Consider the following 15,984-nt stretch of genomic DNA (forward strand, 5'->3'; position numbering starts at 1 on the left):
TAAAAACAATAATGTAAAAACAATAAGCATCTTATAGACCAGCCCTAGCCCATCCAAGATTGTTAAGATTGTTATAATACTATGCAATGTAAAAACAATAAGCATCTTATATCACATGTACATTTGTACCCATATATATCAGGGACTAGTGAAATAAGGGTACATACCGTACTAAGAAGCTACAATATGGGTCGCTCCATAAGCCAAGCCATGCCCTTCCAAATATGGAAAAGTCAAATCCATGAATAGCAAAGTATATTCCCATCACCCTGTTTTGCATGGGATAAAAGATGCGTACAAATGCCATTTGACAACCTAAATTCCACAGATCTCTTCTCCACTAGTGGGACCCAAAGCCCTTTCTCCACATAGGTTTCCAATGGTTCTTGAGTCTTTGATTTTCTTTTTTAAAATTTGGAATTGCCTTCCCTTTTGACACCCTATGTTTCTGTTTGATCTTCCCTTGCTTTTTATGGACATTTACCTTGTGTAGTTGATTCATCCCCTGGTTCTCCACTATTCTCCCTTATTATATTTTACAACATTTGTATTTTTTTTAAAGGTCCAATATTAGTCATCATAACTTTGGGTTTGTTGTTGTTCTTATATAATTTTACTTATAATGTTTTTATTAATGATTTTCAAATTTTCAAAGTGTTTCATATACAACAGAATTGATATACTTAATGATTTATGTTTCTCTACTTTGCACTAACGAAAAAAACTTGTTTATTTTTAGATGGTTGTATGTAAGTTTATATTAATTTACGAAGTTGACCAGTAAAAATTTTAATTTAATTTATATATTAATTTGAAATTAAAAAATTAATCGCTGAAAGTTTTATATTAATTAATTAGTGTTTTTTTAAGTAAGAACAATTTTACAAAATTAATAAAATTCTTCTTTTAAATTTAGACAATTTAAAGAGGAGATTTTGGAGGTTGTGCTCGCTATTTTTGGACGTGATGTACATTAATGAAGAGGGGCACGATCAACCCCTACATGCAATTGTAGGCAAACCCTAGATGAAAATTATCATTATAAACCCAACTCAATTAAAGTTTCAAGAAGATGCTCACTATGGTTTCAGTAGAGACGAGGGTTTTAGTGGAGACGTGCGTAAGTCTTTGACCTCCCTGTGCATGTCTTTTGTTCCACATGGTAGTGTAAGGAGTTTTTTTGTTTGGGCTTGGGTTTGTGATTGAGACGACAAACACTGAGTTCACTGGCCCACAAAGGTGTTGGTGGCAGCAGTGGAGTTTCCTTGGAGTCATGCTCTGTGTTTGGATGCTTGGAACCTTGGAATATGGTGGTCTAGTGTGGGCGTCATTCACAACTCTCTGCGTTGAAACTTACTTCAATTACACTTTACTAGTTTTATTTTTAGTTTTGTGGTAGGGCTTGAGGTGATAGGTCAATTTTCTTTAGGTTGTAAGGCTTTGTTTCAGTCTTTTGGTTGATGTTGGGGAGGCTTGGCAACCAATTCATGTCCTTTTGTTTTGGGGCTGCTTTCAATTGGTAATGTATGGGTCGTTGGCTATAACTTGTGTTAATAATGGTGTATGCCATCATGTGAACTGTATAGAGTGGGATGAAAGGCTCTCGTGGGTTGGTTTTCTTGGGTGTCTAAGAGTCTTATGTTTCCAGGGTTTGAGTATGAGTATTTGTTTATTGGTGTTGGGGAATGAGTCCACAACAAAGGTTGTCATGATCTTTGTCCAACACTCAAGTGCTTCATTCAAGTCTAATGTTTGTGTTATGAGCTTTGGGGATGATTTAGTGGGTTGGAGCTCTGGTTTTGTGGTGGACATGTTTGGCTTTATCTCTTATTTTTTCAAAGACAGAGGTATTTATAGTAGTTTCTATAGGTGTTCCCTCCCGGTCTCAGTCATGCCACTGAGACAACGAATGCACTGTAGGTGGGGGGAGGGGGAAATGGTCCACATGGGCAGAGAGGAGTGAGGCTTTTCACTCATGACTTGGATGCCACTTACTTCAATGCAGTTTCCCTGGAAACAAGGAAGGAGATACGTAAATTAGAGACTCAAGTTGGGGTGGAGAGACAATCTCACTCAGATTCAGAAATCTTGGAGGATATGTCAGCTTGGGTTCTTGACCCTGGGCACACCAGGGGCAGGAAGAAGCAATATCTGAACTTAATGGCCTTACACTCACAAATGAAGACATTGTTGAGTTCGGTCTTGAAATATAAGCAAGTGGAGTGGTATAACATCTTTACCACTCTGGAGTACATAAAAAGGATGCTCATGGATCAACACCTTTGCTTCCACACGATTGATTCTCAACTTGCTCATGTGGAAGGGCACATTGCATAGTGGGGATTCGCCATATCCCACAGGTTCAAGAGTGAGGGTACCAATGACGATTTGATCTTCAGGCAATGATTAAAGTTCTCGTTGGTTGGATTTGCAGTTCTATGTCCTCTGTGTTTTGGTTCTGCCCAGTCAGAAGGGCTCTTGACTTGATGATGTATTTGGTTTACATTAGTCTATGTGTTGGTTATGGTGTAGTGCTCCGTTTTGTGAATTTCATAACTAGGGGTGTAAAATGCAGACCTACTAGTGTCATGAGTAATGCTTTGAGGAGGATTAAAATCCTCAAAGTGCAATCTAGCAAAACTATGTAATCATGATTTTTTGACAGTACAAAGTATTAATTTACAAAAAAAAATGGCTCATTTAAGAAGTTGATGATTTCAACACTGAACTTGTACATTAAGTGTTCAATGTTTAGAGAGAGGTCTCTCCATAAGATTCTAGCTTGGATGGTTTTGTCGTTGCTTTCATAAATTATTTTTTCATGAATTCATTACTTTGAGGATAGTTATTAAGGGATTGATGGTAAGCTATAGAAGTTAGTTATTGTTACTTTTTTGGGTATTCATAATTATTAATGTTCTCTTATCCTTCAATATATATTAGTTCTTAAGTATTTCTAAATTGTGTGTCTCAAATAAAACATATAATTGTTGGTATTTGTTTTGGTAGCATATTTAGATATTGTATTTTTAAATCCTTATCACTATATTGGTAAGTTGGTATCTTGGTTTTGTAAAGGGGTTTCTTATTATGCACATACCTTGGAAGATCCTTCTATTATAATATGATTTTTTTTATTGTTGCATTAATTATCTCTCGGTTAACTATATATGAAAATTTATACTTCATTCCTGGCTATTTTTTTGGTTTAACATGGAACTAATGTTGTCTTTTACTTCAACATTTGTTTCATATGTATTGGTTTGAAGACATATTTTGATTCTTATGGACCTCATATATAAGTAAAATCCAGTGATTGTAAATCCAATTTTGTTGCTCTTTTTTATACTAAGTTGATAAAATTCCATAACTTTATTCACCAAAAAAACATTTAAATGATGATGCACTAGGTTGATGAAAGAACACGATCTTAAAGGCCCCAATAATGTTCAACTCACACCTATGACACATTGATGTTTGTTGTGCATCAATGCTTGTACTAACGTTCAGGCTCAAGTGCAAGTGATGAGCGAATTTCACATATTATATACCCATATTGTTCAATCTCTATTGTCCCCACAAGATATCACCTTGTAAATTATTGATGATTTTGCAATCACATTCATGAGTTCATCACACTTATCATAGTTTTTATGGGCTTTATGGTAAGCCATATAGCTTAGTTGTTGTTGCTTTTTTGGGCCATTCATTGTGAGCATTGTTCTCTTATGTTTTAATGTACGTAAGTTCTTCAAGTATTTCAATATGTGGGTTTTTGGAATGAAACATATTGTAAGTCCTCATTTTAGCAAGGATTACATAATGTAATTTTGAACCCAACTTGATATTGTTTTGACAACTTGGTATCTCAGTTTTGCAAGGAGTTTCCTCATTATGGACATACCTTATTAGTGGAGGATACTTCTTCTACACTACGATTCTTTTACTATTGCATTTATTATGAATTAGTTGATAGTCTCAACCTTATTCTTGGGTCTTTTTTTGGTTTCATGGGAGGACTAATGTTGTCTTTTGCTTCAACATTCGTTTCTTTCATTTTTTCATGTACTAATTTGAAAACAAAGTTTTTTTTGTTAGGGATTTATACACAAGTATAAGTAGGGATTTTATATCCAATTTTGTTGCTTTTTAATGATAAGTTGATATGATTTCTCAAAGAAGTCCATCACTAGAATCCAACCATAAAATCTTTACTGAAATTGCAATTTTAGGTTGTTCAAATTGTTGTTTTTAACACATAAATGAATTCAACACCCTCAAATACCTCTATTACAATTTTTTTTCTTTCCATGAAATACCTATCTTAGGAAAACTTACAACAATATCCTCATTTAATAGTTCAACATATCATTTATGGGTATTGGACTTGTGTGGCAAGGATAATGCTCCATAACATAATTGCTCAAACTATATTCATTTAATTGATTTTGCAATTTTAATGATCGATGCTTACAATTCCATGAATTCCAAAATAATTTTGTCTAGAATTTAGGTAAAATATGTCTATTTCTCTTCTTATTATTTTGAGTTGTAAAAAAAAAACAAACTGATAGAATGTTTTGTTTTTTCTCCCTATTATTTTGAGCAACCACAAAAGAACAAATTCATAAAATGTTTAAGTTACGACTAATTCCATGTTTTTGTTTACCAAACGATATTTTTGGCAATAATGGCTTTGTCCGTCGATGAAAGTAAGATGATGTTAAAACACCCAATAAGATTAAAGTCACACCTATGACATCCTCATATTTGTTGTACAACAAGACTCATGATAACAATTGGGCCCCATTATAAGTCTTGAGTGAATTTGGTATGATATATATGCATAATACTAACAGTGTAGCCATAATTTTTTTTTCACAAGTGCGCATCTTTATGTTCACGTTGACAAAAAAAACATTCACATTATTAAAAAAAAACTTACATGGAATTGCATGAAATTATTCGAAATTGATAAAGAAAGAACGACGATGTCTAAAACTTATCGAAATTGTTAATGATTAATTCCTATAATATACATGTTAAAATTATATATTTCATAGATTATAGATAAAAATCAACCCTTTACACCACTACAAATTTGATACCTTTAAGTGATGTATTATGATGACAACACCAATAAATATCACAATGAAAAGTAGTGATCCCACCCCTTTTAATGTGGGGTTCACTCACACCTTGCATGGTTGTGGGCAGAGAAATTTTGAATTTGAATTTTTTAAAAGGAACCCCATGATCTTTGAGGTGGGCCCCATGTATAATGCGGACTCGGCCAATCGGGGACGAACTCCATAACTTGACCAACAACAACCACCCTTACGACTGAGGTCTATTTTTTTTTATAATTTTTATAATATAAAATTAAAAGTTATTATATTATTTTATTGGTTTGGCCGACGTTGATGTGAGAAGCATGCTGACCACGTAGACGTGCGTACGGTCCCCACCCACCGATAACAATACTAGGACAGCGACAACTCGGTGCTTTTAAAACAGAAAAATACTTTGAACATTGACAGCTGTTTTGTCTACGTGGACTCTCGATACGATGAGATGAGCTGGACGTCCACAGAGGGAATATTCGCATTTAAGCGAATAATGTATACAGCTGGGCATGTTGGCCTTTTTCCACACGTGCAAAACATTGGCGACCGACTGTATATACGGCGCGACAGTAGTACGTATATATACGGGTATTTTAGTCGCGGAGGAGGAGGCGACCACGTACAACTGCCGTCAAGACAGACGGCGGGGGGACGGCACCGTTATGGTTGCCGCTAAGTCCCTGGTTTGGGGCAGTGACACGGACAGATTTGTAATAGTAAGCGCAAAAAACTACCAAGGGTTTCTTTTTGTTTGTTTTTTATTTTTATTTTTTGCTTTTGCAAAATTTGGGCTTTAAAATATTTGGGTATTTTTTCGGGTTTGAATGGGATTGATGTGATGAAGACTTGGTGCAGATTCATGGCTACCAAGGGCCCCCTCAACCGCCCTTGTTGCCCTTGCCCTTCTGGTGGCGAAGAACAGAAAATAAAAATTTAAAATAAACGCTGTGAAATTGCGTCATCACAGTGCAGACATTTCGTCGAGTAATTTGCCTGCTAATCCGAGCGCTTCGCCGACGATCTTACGGCGGTTTCTTGCGTTTTTCCGGGTGTTCGTGTTTGAAGGATTTTGATGTAGTTGGCATCTCGGAAATCGAATTGATATCTTTGACCTGCCAGCCAGCCAGCCGCCCGTATGGTCCTCGGGAATATGCGCCCGGCTTGAGAGGACCGACGAAGAAGAATTCATCCGGTGGGGGAGCGCGGGGGGTTCTTGGAATCTCGAAATGCATTTTCACAGGATATGACAGTTGATTCGATTGCTTGGTTGGTTTGACTCTTCTGGGGTCGGAGGAAGGAACTCTGAGAAGCGAATTTATGTTGGATTTGGATTCTTGGGTTCTATTTCAGCGATGGATTGGGTCGGTGAACGCCTTCTGTTGCTGCGGGGGTAATTGACGAGAATTTGTGGCTATTTCTGGTGTTTGTGGGAGATTTCCGAGGAGGTGGTGTTGGAGCGGGGGTTATGGGGAAGGCGGCGTTGGGACTGGCTGTGGCCTGTGCTGCGGTGTCATGCACGGTTGCCGCTTTGCTGGTGGCGAGGCGGGTGAGGAGCCGGGGCAAGTGGAACCGCGTGGTGGGCATTCTGCGGGATTTCGAGGAGGGATGCTCTACTCCTTTGTATCGTTTGAGGCAGCTGGTTGACGCCATGGCTGTGGAGATGCACGCCGGATTGGCCTCTGAGGGGGGAAGTAAGCTCAAGATGCTGCTCACCTTCGTCGACAGTCTGCCCACCGGGTATTTATAAAATGAACCACGAGAAATGACCAAGTTGAATCTTTTTCTATTTTCTGATAGCGTTTAGCTTGTTAAAACCCCAGATTTTAATGCCTTGGAAGCGAATTTATTGAGCTTGTTTGATTTCGATGTCTTGAATCCGAGTTGCATGTTGGGTTGGCAGTAGTGACTGGCCTATCTTAGTCGTTTTTGGGTCTGGACTCCATATTTGATGTGCCTGCGATTGCTTGCCGAGTTCCAATAGTCCAATTACTTCGCCTGGCACTGTTATGTCAATATTTTTTGTGTTTTTTTTCCCTCTTTCTGGCATAGATGAAGCTTTAGTAGAAAGAATACAGCAATGAACATGGATTTAGAATCGAACCTCGATTACTATCACGAGCTCTAGCTCGATTAACATCGTTTTGCCCTTTATCGATATTTTAGAAAAGGAATAGCGCGGCCGCTTGAAAGACATGCTAAAATGGATATCTTGTAGCCCTTATTATGTGTTCGTTCTTAAGGAATAATGAATGAATCGTGCAGGGCTTATATTGTAGAGTAGGACGAGCGCAGCTGATTTAAAACTATCCAAAAGAGGATATCTTGTAGCGCTTACGATGCGTTGGTTCTTACGGAATAACAGTTGAATCATGTAGCCCTCATATTGTAGAGTGGGAAGAGCGTTGAAAAACTTGCAAAGAAGGATATCTTGTAGCCCTTACTATGTGCCGGTTCTTTGGGAATAACGGATGAATCATGTAGGCCTCATATTGTAGAGTACGAAGAGCGCAACTTGTTGAAAAGCATATATCTTGTAGCCCTTACCATGTGTTGGTTCTTAAGGAAATAATGGATGAATTGCGCAGGCCTCATATTGTAGAGTAGTTAGAGCTCAGTTTGTTGAAAAACATGTAAAGAAGCGTACCTTGTATCCCTTACTATGGGTTGGTTCTCAAGGAATAATGGATGAATCATCTACACCTTACCATGTGTTGTTTCTTACGGAATAACGGATGAATCCTCTACGCCTTACCATGTGCTGATTCATACATAATAGTGGATGAATCATGTACACTTGGGGAACTTGTCTGTACCATGGTTCTCTTGTTTTGAATTGATCGTTTGGTACAAAATCATTCATGGAAGTATATATTGAATGCATTTCTTGTAGCCTTTTTTTTCCATGGTTGCCGTTGACTGATAAAGCAATTAGGTGCTCGATATGGGTCTCTTTTTCAGCACTGATGACAAGGCACAGACAATATTGCAAGGCACATATCAAATGAACTTTTGGTAGGCCTTTTATTATATGATTGTCAGGGAATCATGGGCGGGTGACCTAATCATGAGCTGATTATCTGGGGAATTTGTTTTTCATAGGGTTCCCTTGATTTACGTTGAGGACTAAGCAGAACGCAGTTTAGAAAAACGTATTTGAATGGATTTGTTGTAGCCCTTTCTTATGGTTGTTGCTGGGAAGCAATGAAGTGTTTTTATGGTAAGAATGAATGCTCTATGAACCCCATCTCTGCATTAGCATGGTCCCACTTCAACAACAGCAGCCATCAAACTTGACTAGCACAGATATTGTATCAGTGCTCTATGTGTGCCAGGCTTGAACTTTGAACCTGGGTCATTTGCATGTTGACACCTTGTCCCAACCACCAGACCACAGCCTGATGGGTGGGAAACAATGTATTTGTTGGTTTTTAAAGTTCTTCACTTTTTTGCATTTGTGGATTTGATTGAGTACAGTTTAGTAAAGCACATGTATCAATGACCGTTTTTCATGATTTTTGCAGAGATGAGAAGGGAACATATTATGCATTGGATTTGGGTGGGACGAATTTCAGGGTATTGCGAGTTCATCTTGAAGGTGGAAGAATTATGAATCACGACTTTGCAGAAGTGTCTATTCCTCCCCATTTAATGTCAGGAACAACTGAGGTAGGTAAAATGCATACCTTTATCAGAAAATAATTTCTTGTTCATTACCATTTTGACCTTCTCTGACCAAGCTGATAAGTATGATATCATATATGTGGTCATGCTACTTGAGCATACAAACATGCAGTCCAATCTTGTTTCCTTTTAAGCCATGCCAACTCCCAATAGTGGCCTTTTATGAGTTTAAGTATTTAATGGTTTTTATGTATTTTGTCATATCCAGCTTGGATACCATCCCTACTTTTCACCCATAGCATGCAATATTTCTAATAATGCAGAAGTTGCATGAATTTGGGGTCCAGATATAGTTTTTTCAAGTAAGCACTATACGTGTATTAATATATCTGAATGTATCCAGGAACTATTTGATTTTATTGCTTCAGAAGTAGATGTTTTTGTGCAAAGCGAAGGTGAGGGTTACCAGACTCCTTCAAAAGGAGAAAGGGAGCTTGGGTTTACTTTCTCTTTTCCAATGAAGCAGCTGTCCATTTCTTCAGGCATACTCATTAAATGGACAAAAGGATTTCAAATAGAAGACACGGTGAGTTTTTCCCTTTAATCCTTGAATCAATGGTTCATAATAAGGTTTCTAGACTTTTATTTGTTTTGATTTTCTTTATTAGGGAGAAAGCAACTTGGTGCACATGCATGGGGAAATGTTTTTCACCTCTAATATATGATATTACATGACTTTCACCTCTAATATATGATATTACATGACTAATCTTAAAATGCTTCTTGGATCAATAATTAACATGATGCCTATATTTTTGCCTAGAGTGTGCATTGAACATGCCTCAGGGAAGTCTAAAATTGTTTTTCATCTGTACATGGTCTTTTTTCTTTAGTTTCTGCTCTCTTTTTAATACTAAGATCTTTTCCTCAAATTCTTAACTTAGCTGCCTTATAAAATAACATTGAAGCAGTGGATATGTAGACAGTTTTATGGCGCCCTCTCTTAATTGTTCACCTTTCTTTTTGAAATAAACAGCATGAGTGTGTTATTCTCACCAGAAATAGGAAAATATGTAGTTTGTTTTGGTCAAAGCCTCCCACATTCCATACTGCTCATGAGACTTGACCTGAAGCCACATAGGAATCTGTAAGTGTTGCTCCAAATCTGCTGGGTTGCCATGTGGCACATATGGCTAGGAAGAAGTCTTTAGGGGCCAAATGGTTGAGGAGTATTGTCATATCTTAGATTTACAAATCTTCAAATTATGTAAGGGTGGATATCTATAATTTTGTCTACACATTCACCTGAGGTTTAAAATAAATTGACTGCATGTATACAGGAAATTGTCTGGAAACCGACTTTTTATGAGATTACTCTGTTTTGTAGCAATTTGGAGCACATTAGATCTTTTGGTTTAGGATGATTCAAAAAGTCTGGGGTAATCCTCTTGAGTCTCAGGATCTTTTGGGAACAACTTTTTAGTTAATGATTAGCTCATTCCTTGCAATTATATAATTAGTCAAAGTCAGTAAGTTAGATTTGACAAATGGCAATGCAATGTCAATCATTTTCAAACCTTATTGATCATTCTGATTACATTTTCAGTGTGAAGGCAGGTTTCTTTGCGTGCATGCTCAATTTGACTTGTAACCATTAGGGACATATTCAGTAAATGAATATAGAGACCAACGCATAAGACATAGACCATTTTGCATCTGAAATGCAAGCAGGATGTTCAACGAATGACAAATCAGGTAATTGACTTAAAGAAGCAATGTTCGCTCAGAATTGAACCTGTCTATGCCCAATTATCTCACATTTATGTTGATGCTGTCAGTGGGTCATTATGAAGATGACAGCATTTTGTGGTTCATTTTAACATCTGATAGACACATTTGTCTAGGGTGATCTTTGCTTCTAGAAGCTGAACTGAACATGGACATCAAGCATCATGTCAATTATAGGAAAGGGGATTAAGATTACATCTTCAGTCAGAGTTTCTATTGTACTTAATGGATTCAGTGTATTGAGAGGGAATGATCTGCAGTGAAGTTGTGTTGTCTATAGTTTGAGTGATTGCTCTTTTGGTATCCAAAAGCAGGTATACTGGGGTATGTTCCACCAAGTTTCTTGGACAGGGGTGTACGATAATGGGGAAATGCACATGTGGGATCTGTGGGAGCACTCCCAAAATTTAGGGAAATTCTCAGGGGACAGGGGGATGTTGGGATAACTAGCATATGAGCCCCCGTCTCTAAATTTATAAAAATAAAATTAATAATTGATAAAATCCCAACAATAACAACTCATCCCATGCAAATTCGTCATTGTAGCTGCCCGGCTGAAATGCTACAATCCTGTCAATCCTAAAATCCTGAATCTGCTGAATTCTGAATGGGATGTGAAATTATACTTTTCCAATATGAAGTCTGATGAGGTTGGAACCACTCTCAAACATCCTGAAACAGTTAATGGTAGTGTTAAAAATTTAAGTAAAATGATAGAAAAGGTAAGATAAAGGAAAAACAATATAGAAAGTAAGATAACAGAGAATGTTGGAGAGCATGGGAAGCAAGGAACACTGATACTGGGTTCAGACATGAAAACTACATATTTTGTCAGTAACACACGATCCTGTGAGTAGTTTGTCTTCTAGCAAAAATAGTAGGGGACTAAGGAGCCTTAAAGTTGAGTTGTACAAACTACAAAGCAAGTTTTAGTGGCATTATGCAGAATTGACAGCTATGTTGACTTATTCATTGATGTGCATTAGCCAAATTTAGAGCTTCAGGTGATATAAGCTACAGATGAAAGCATATGATTTTAAATTTTCTGTAAATTGTGACTTGCTATTAACATATGGAACTCACATTCTTTGATTTGACACCTCTTAGAGAATCAAGTTTAAGTAATCAAAGTTGATGCAAAAAGCAAAGGTGAACTGTGTGCATTTATGGCGACTTTCTGTATGCATATAGAATCCTTTTTTCCTTCATGCCTCGAAACAATAAAGTTAATTCACCTAAGCCTATGAAAACGACAGTTGAATTCTGCTCCATCAGTGTCAGTATATTGTATGTTGAGAAAATATAAATGAAAAGAGAAGAATAAGGGGAATCGGTGAATTCTAGGGAATAGTCCAGTTGTAATGTGGAAATAATCTAATAACCAAGTTTTTTTTGACATTTGCTTATTTGTTTGTTTGAGTGGTATTTTGGAAGCAGCTAATAAAATTAGGGCTTTGACAGTGGCTTTTAGGACATTAAAGGAATTTGTATTTTTCGGGTTGATATTTAATATTAAGGGATGAAATAAGAAAAAACATAACATTGATACATTGCTTCTCAATGTAAATACAAATAATGCGAGAGATAAGCTGGAAAAGCTGCATTGTCAACTTAGATGAAGATACCTTTTTCTCATCTGATATTCTTCCTTGGGTCCTGCAATAGGGTATGACGGAAATTGTGAGGCTAGTCAGAAGATAACAGCTAGTTAATGTTAATTAAAAGGTAATTTAGTATGTGTGTGAGGTTTCTCATTGTAACATTGGGCTACAGGAAAGGTGAGTTTGATAATGTGATAGGATCATAGCACACTTAATGTAGAAAAGATAAATAAATTGTTGGTTTGAAAGGAGGCATCTGGTGGACAAATTTCAGCAAACACTGATTGTGTAATTTTCATGGGTTGCAAGTTGCAACCCAGTGATTAGAACTTTTAGATGTGAAGAATGGATGTAAATTCATTGGGGACTAACTGCCACCATATATCACTGATTCACCGATTGTATCATTGAGACTCTTAAGCATACTCCATGCAGCCAATAGATATTTAGAGCGAGAACTAATTTCCAAACACATTTGTAGAAATTGTGACCTTTACTCTGCTGGTTTTCATGCTGCCTGCAGGCGACTGCAACTAGTCATCTGCATCCAACAAATACTAAAGTTGCAGTTGAAAACATCTGTGTAGGAAGTTGGTTTTGTTCCTTAATTTATATTAAGTCATTTGAAGTGTGATCTTGTGAATTGGTAATTTATAAGTTTCCGAGCAATTTTTTGAAACAACTTGCAGGTTCAAGTAAAGAAAATCTGTGAAATATGGTAATTATATAAAATTATTTTATATATTTTGTTGTATCTGTGCTTGATTATCAAGAATCCCTTTGTCTGCTGTGAAGTATGAGAACTTTGGTGAATATTATCTAACATGTCATTAACAACTTTCTGTAACCTTCAATTTTTCAAAGTATCTGAGTAGTTATGCTAATGGAATCGCACCCATTAGCAAAGCAACTGATAATTGATATGCATGGGTGCATGTTATGAGGAACTTCAGTGAGAAAGTGAACATTCTAAACAATTTAGAGCAATCAATCTTTGAAGTTATGTATGATATATTTGAAAATGTCTGCATCTGAATATTAATAACATATTCGGTATTTTACAGATTGGAAAAGATATTGGGCTTTGCTTACAGCAAGCAATTTCTCAAAAAGGGCTGAATATGCGAGTTGTAGCTTTGGTATGCTTAACACAACTTGTCTTTTCATTGTTATAGTTGATATATAAGAAATTGATACTGCATGATAGATTTTTCAAGAGGCACACAATTATTCTAAGGCTTGTATTTGATTTGACAATTTTAGGTTAATGATACTGTTGGAACACTTGCTGGAGCACGCTATTATGATGAAGATGTGATGGCTGCAGTAATTCTTGGGACAGGAACAAATGCATGCTATGTAGAGCGAGCAGATGCAATAACTAAATGCCAACTTGCAAGATCTGGTAGCATGGTAACCTTTCACCTTTTACTCTTCATTTTCCCCCCTCTATAATCTTGCTAAGGATACTTCTCTTGCTGAATATATCAATGAATATTTATTTTGCACCTTCAGTCAATCATACGGAGTTTGGGCTGTAAGAACTATTTGGAATTGGCTTTGTTGATTAGGTAATCAACATGGAATGGGGAAATTTCTGGTCAGGTCATCTGCCACGGACTCGTTATGACGATTATTTAGATGCAGATAGCTTGAATGCAGGCGATCAGGCAAATTCCTAATTTCTAGCACGAAACTTTTCATTGCTCAACTTTGTAGGGTTATTGAGTACCTGACTTGTAGTTTGAAAAAGTTCTAATGGTTCTTTGTAGTTTGCTTCAGGGTTTTGAGAAACTGGTTTCGGGAATGTATCTTGGTGACATTGTGAGAAGAGTGATTCTTAAGATGGCAGAGGAGTCAGATATTTTTGGAGATGTGACCCCTTCAAGCCTCTTTGATCCTTTCATCCTGAGGTTTGTATGCAGAGATTTTTGTGTACAACTGTTTCACTACATTGATTAGAATGCTGTTTCAGTACAATTTTTCCAAGTCAATAGCTGCACCTGTCAGAAGGAATAATGGGATGGTTGTCCAATTGATTGGCAAGGAACTTGCTTCGTGCACATCTGCTAAGTATTTTAGGAATAGCCCATGCAACAAAATATAGCATCATTGCAATAATGTTTTGCTTTCTCTAAACATGTTGTGGCTCAGTTCCCATGTTTCTCCCCCTTGTGTTCTAATCTAAAGCTTCTACATGGAAAGCTGTAAATCATACCATCAAATATGATTCTGTCATGTGTGAACAATAGAGTGATTTTGACACTCTGTTCTAACTGCATTTCTGTACCAAACGTGTAAGAAATGAACCATGTCTGACATAACCTATTGTATTAGTTTGTTGAATTGAGCTTTAGAAATCCTTGAAGAAGATTTTATGGATAACTCTGATTGAAATGCACATATTTTGGAAGTTGATACAATTGTTAAAAACAGTTTGAGATTTTATCTTTCAGCATCTCCCTATATATGATAAGCAGTTCATGTTTATTATCTTCTTGCAAGTCTCCATTACAAAACATTACTGTCTATTGCAGGACTCCATTTGTCTCAGCCATGCATCAAGATGAATCTGCGGATTTGAGAGAAGTTGGTAGAGTTATGAAAGATGTTTTAGGGGTAAGTGCCATGTTTATTTCAATATTAATTGTCATATGACCCATTATTTAAATGATCTTTTAGTAGTTTATGTAGACTTAATATATAGAAAGATATTGCAGATTTCAAATGTCCCTTTCAAAGTACGAAGGTTGATTGTGGAAGTCTGTGATTTAGTCACAAAAAGAGCAGCTCGGTTGGCAGCTGGTGGCATTGTGGGAATACTCAAGAAGATTGGTAGAGATGGAGCTCCAGGTGTAGTAGGTGGCAGGGTGAAGAGTGATGCAACAAACAAAATGAAGAGAACAGTTATTGGCGTAGATGGTGGTCTTTATGAGCATTATCCTAAATTTAGAAACTATTTGCAGTTGGCTATTGTGGAACTCCTTGGAGAGGAAACAGCTCAGCATATTGTCATTAAGCTGTCCAACGATGGATCTGGTATTGGAGCTGCACTCATTGCTGCCTCTCATTCTATTTATGCAGATAATTAATGAACGTGGTCTGAAAAGCAAATTGATTTTAGCTGTAAACAGCTTCCAGAATTTGCTGCCAGCAGGAGTTATTCCAGTTCCTAAAGCATATATTCGTTTTGATCAGACCATGTTGTATTATAGGCTGGCTACAGAGCGCATATTTCACAATTTGCAAGCTGTATTTAAGTAGGCTTTTTCCTGGGCATTTGCTCAGATTCATTTGTATTGATCTCCTTGTAAATGGTGAGGAAAGTGTTTATCATCAATTATGTGAAAAAGAAAGGAAAAACTATTATGTAAAAAGTATTCAGCTCCATACTTTTCCCTAAGGGGGAGTATCAGATCACTGATAGCAGTGCTTCAAGAATCCATCAACAAGATAGTACTGTATATCTTCTTTATCCCAACTGTGGGAAGTATAATGGGAAAATGATTCATTTATTATTCTCATTCTTAATCATCTTATATTAAGATCTCATGTGTGTCCAGTTTTGTGATCCTTGTGGGATATCACATATGAATTGTGTTTAGCATTTTTTGAATTTTTTATTCCAAGCCAAGTTGTTCTGGAAGACCGGAACCACTATTTATTACTCTTCCAAATGTGGCAGGATATGCTTTGAATAGCATGTTGTGAATATATTTTCTTGGAACCGGGCATTCCTGGACATACTATACCATGTAAATTATCAATTTCATTGTCTTATGATAAATAACAAAAATTCCCTCCACATATTGATAGTTTGTATGGAATTTCAGATGTTGTTATCCTTT

General features: G+C 36.7%; 1 protein-coding gene across 1 annotated transcript; it reads left to right on the top strand.

Moving 5' to 3' along the window:
- The first annotated feature begins 6,424 nt into the window (after positions 1–6,424).
- LOC149238239 (hexokinase-3-like) lies at positions 6,425–15,654 on the top strand. Its single transcript, XM_089372969.1, has 9 exons — positions 6,425–6,863; positions 8,648–8,792; positions 9,151–9,333; positions 13,201–13,275; positions 13,400–13,549; positions 13,708–13,806; positions 13,919–14,049; positions 14,674–14,755; positions 14,857–15,654. The coding sequence occupies exons 1-9, from the start codon at positions 6,592–6,594 to the stop codon at positions 15,226–15,228; spliced, it is 1,509 nt and encodes a 502-aa protein (XP_089229095.1). The 5' UTR covers positions 6,425–6,591; the 3' UTR covers positions 15,229–15,654.
- The last annotated feature ends 330 nt before the right edge of the window (positions 15,655–15,984 follow it).

The sequence above is a fragment of the Pinus tabuliformis genome, chromosome 8 (assembly GCF_031772625.1).
Source record: "Pinus tabuliformis cultivar Carrire ecotype Pingquan chromosome 8, CPIR1, whole genome shotgun sequence".
Taxonomy (NCBI): Eukaryota; Viridiplantae; Streptophyta; class Pinopsida; order Pinales; family Pinaceae; genus Pinus; species Pinus tabuliformis.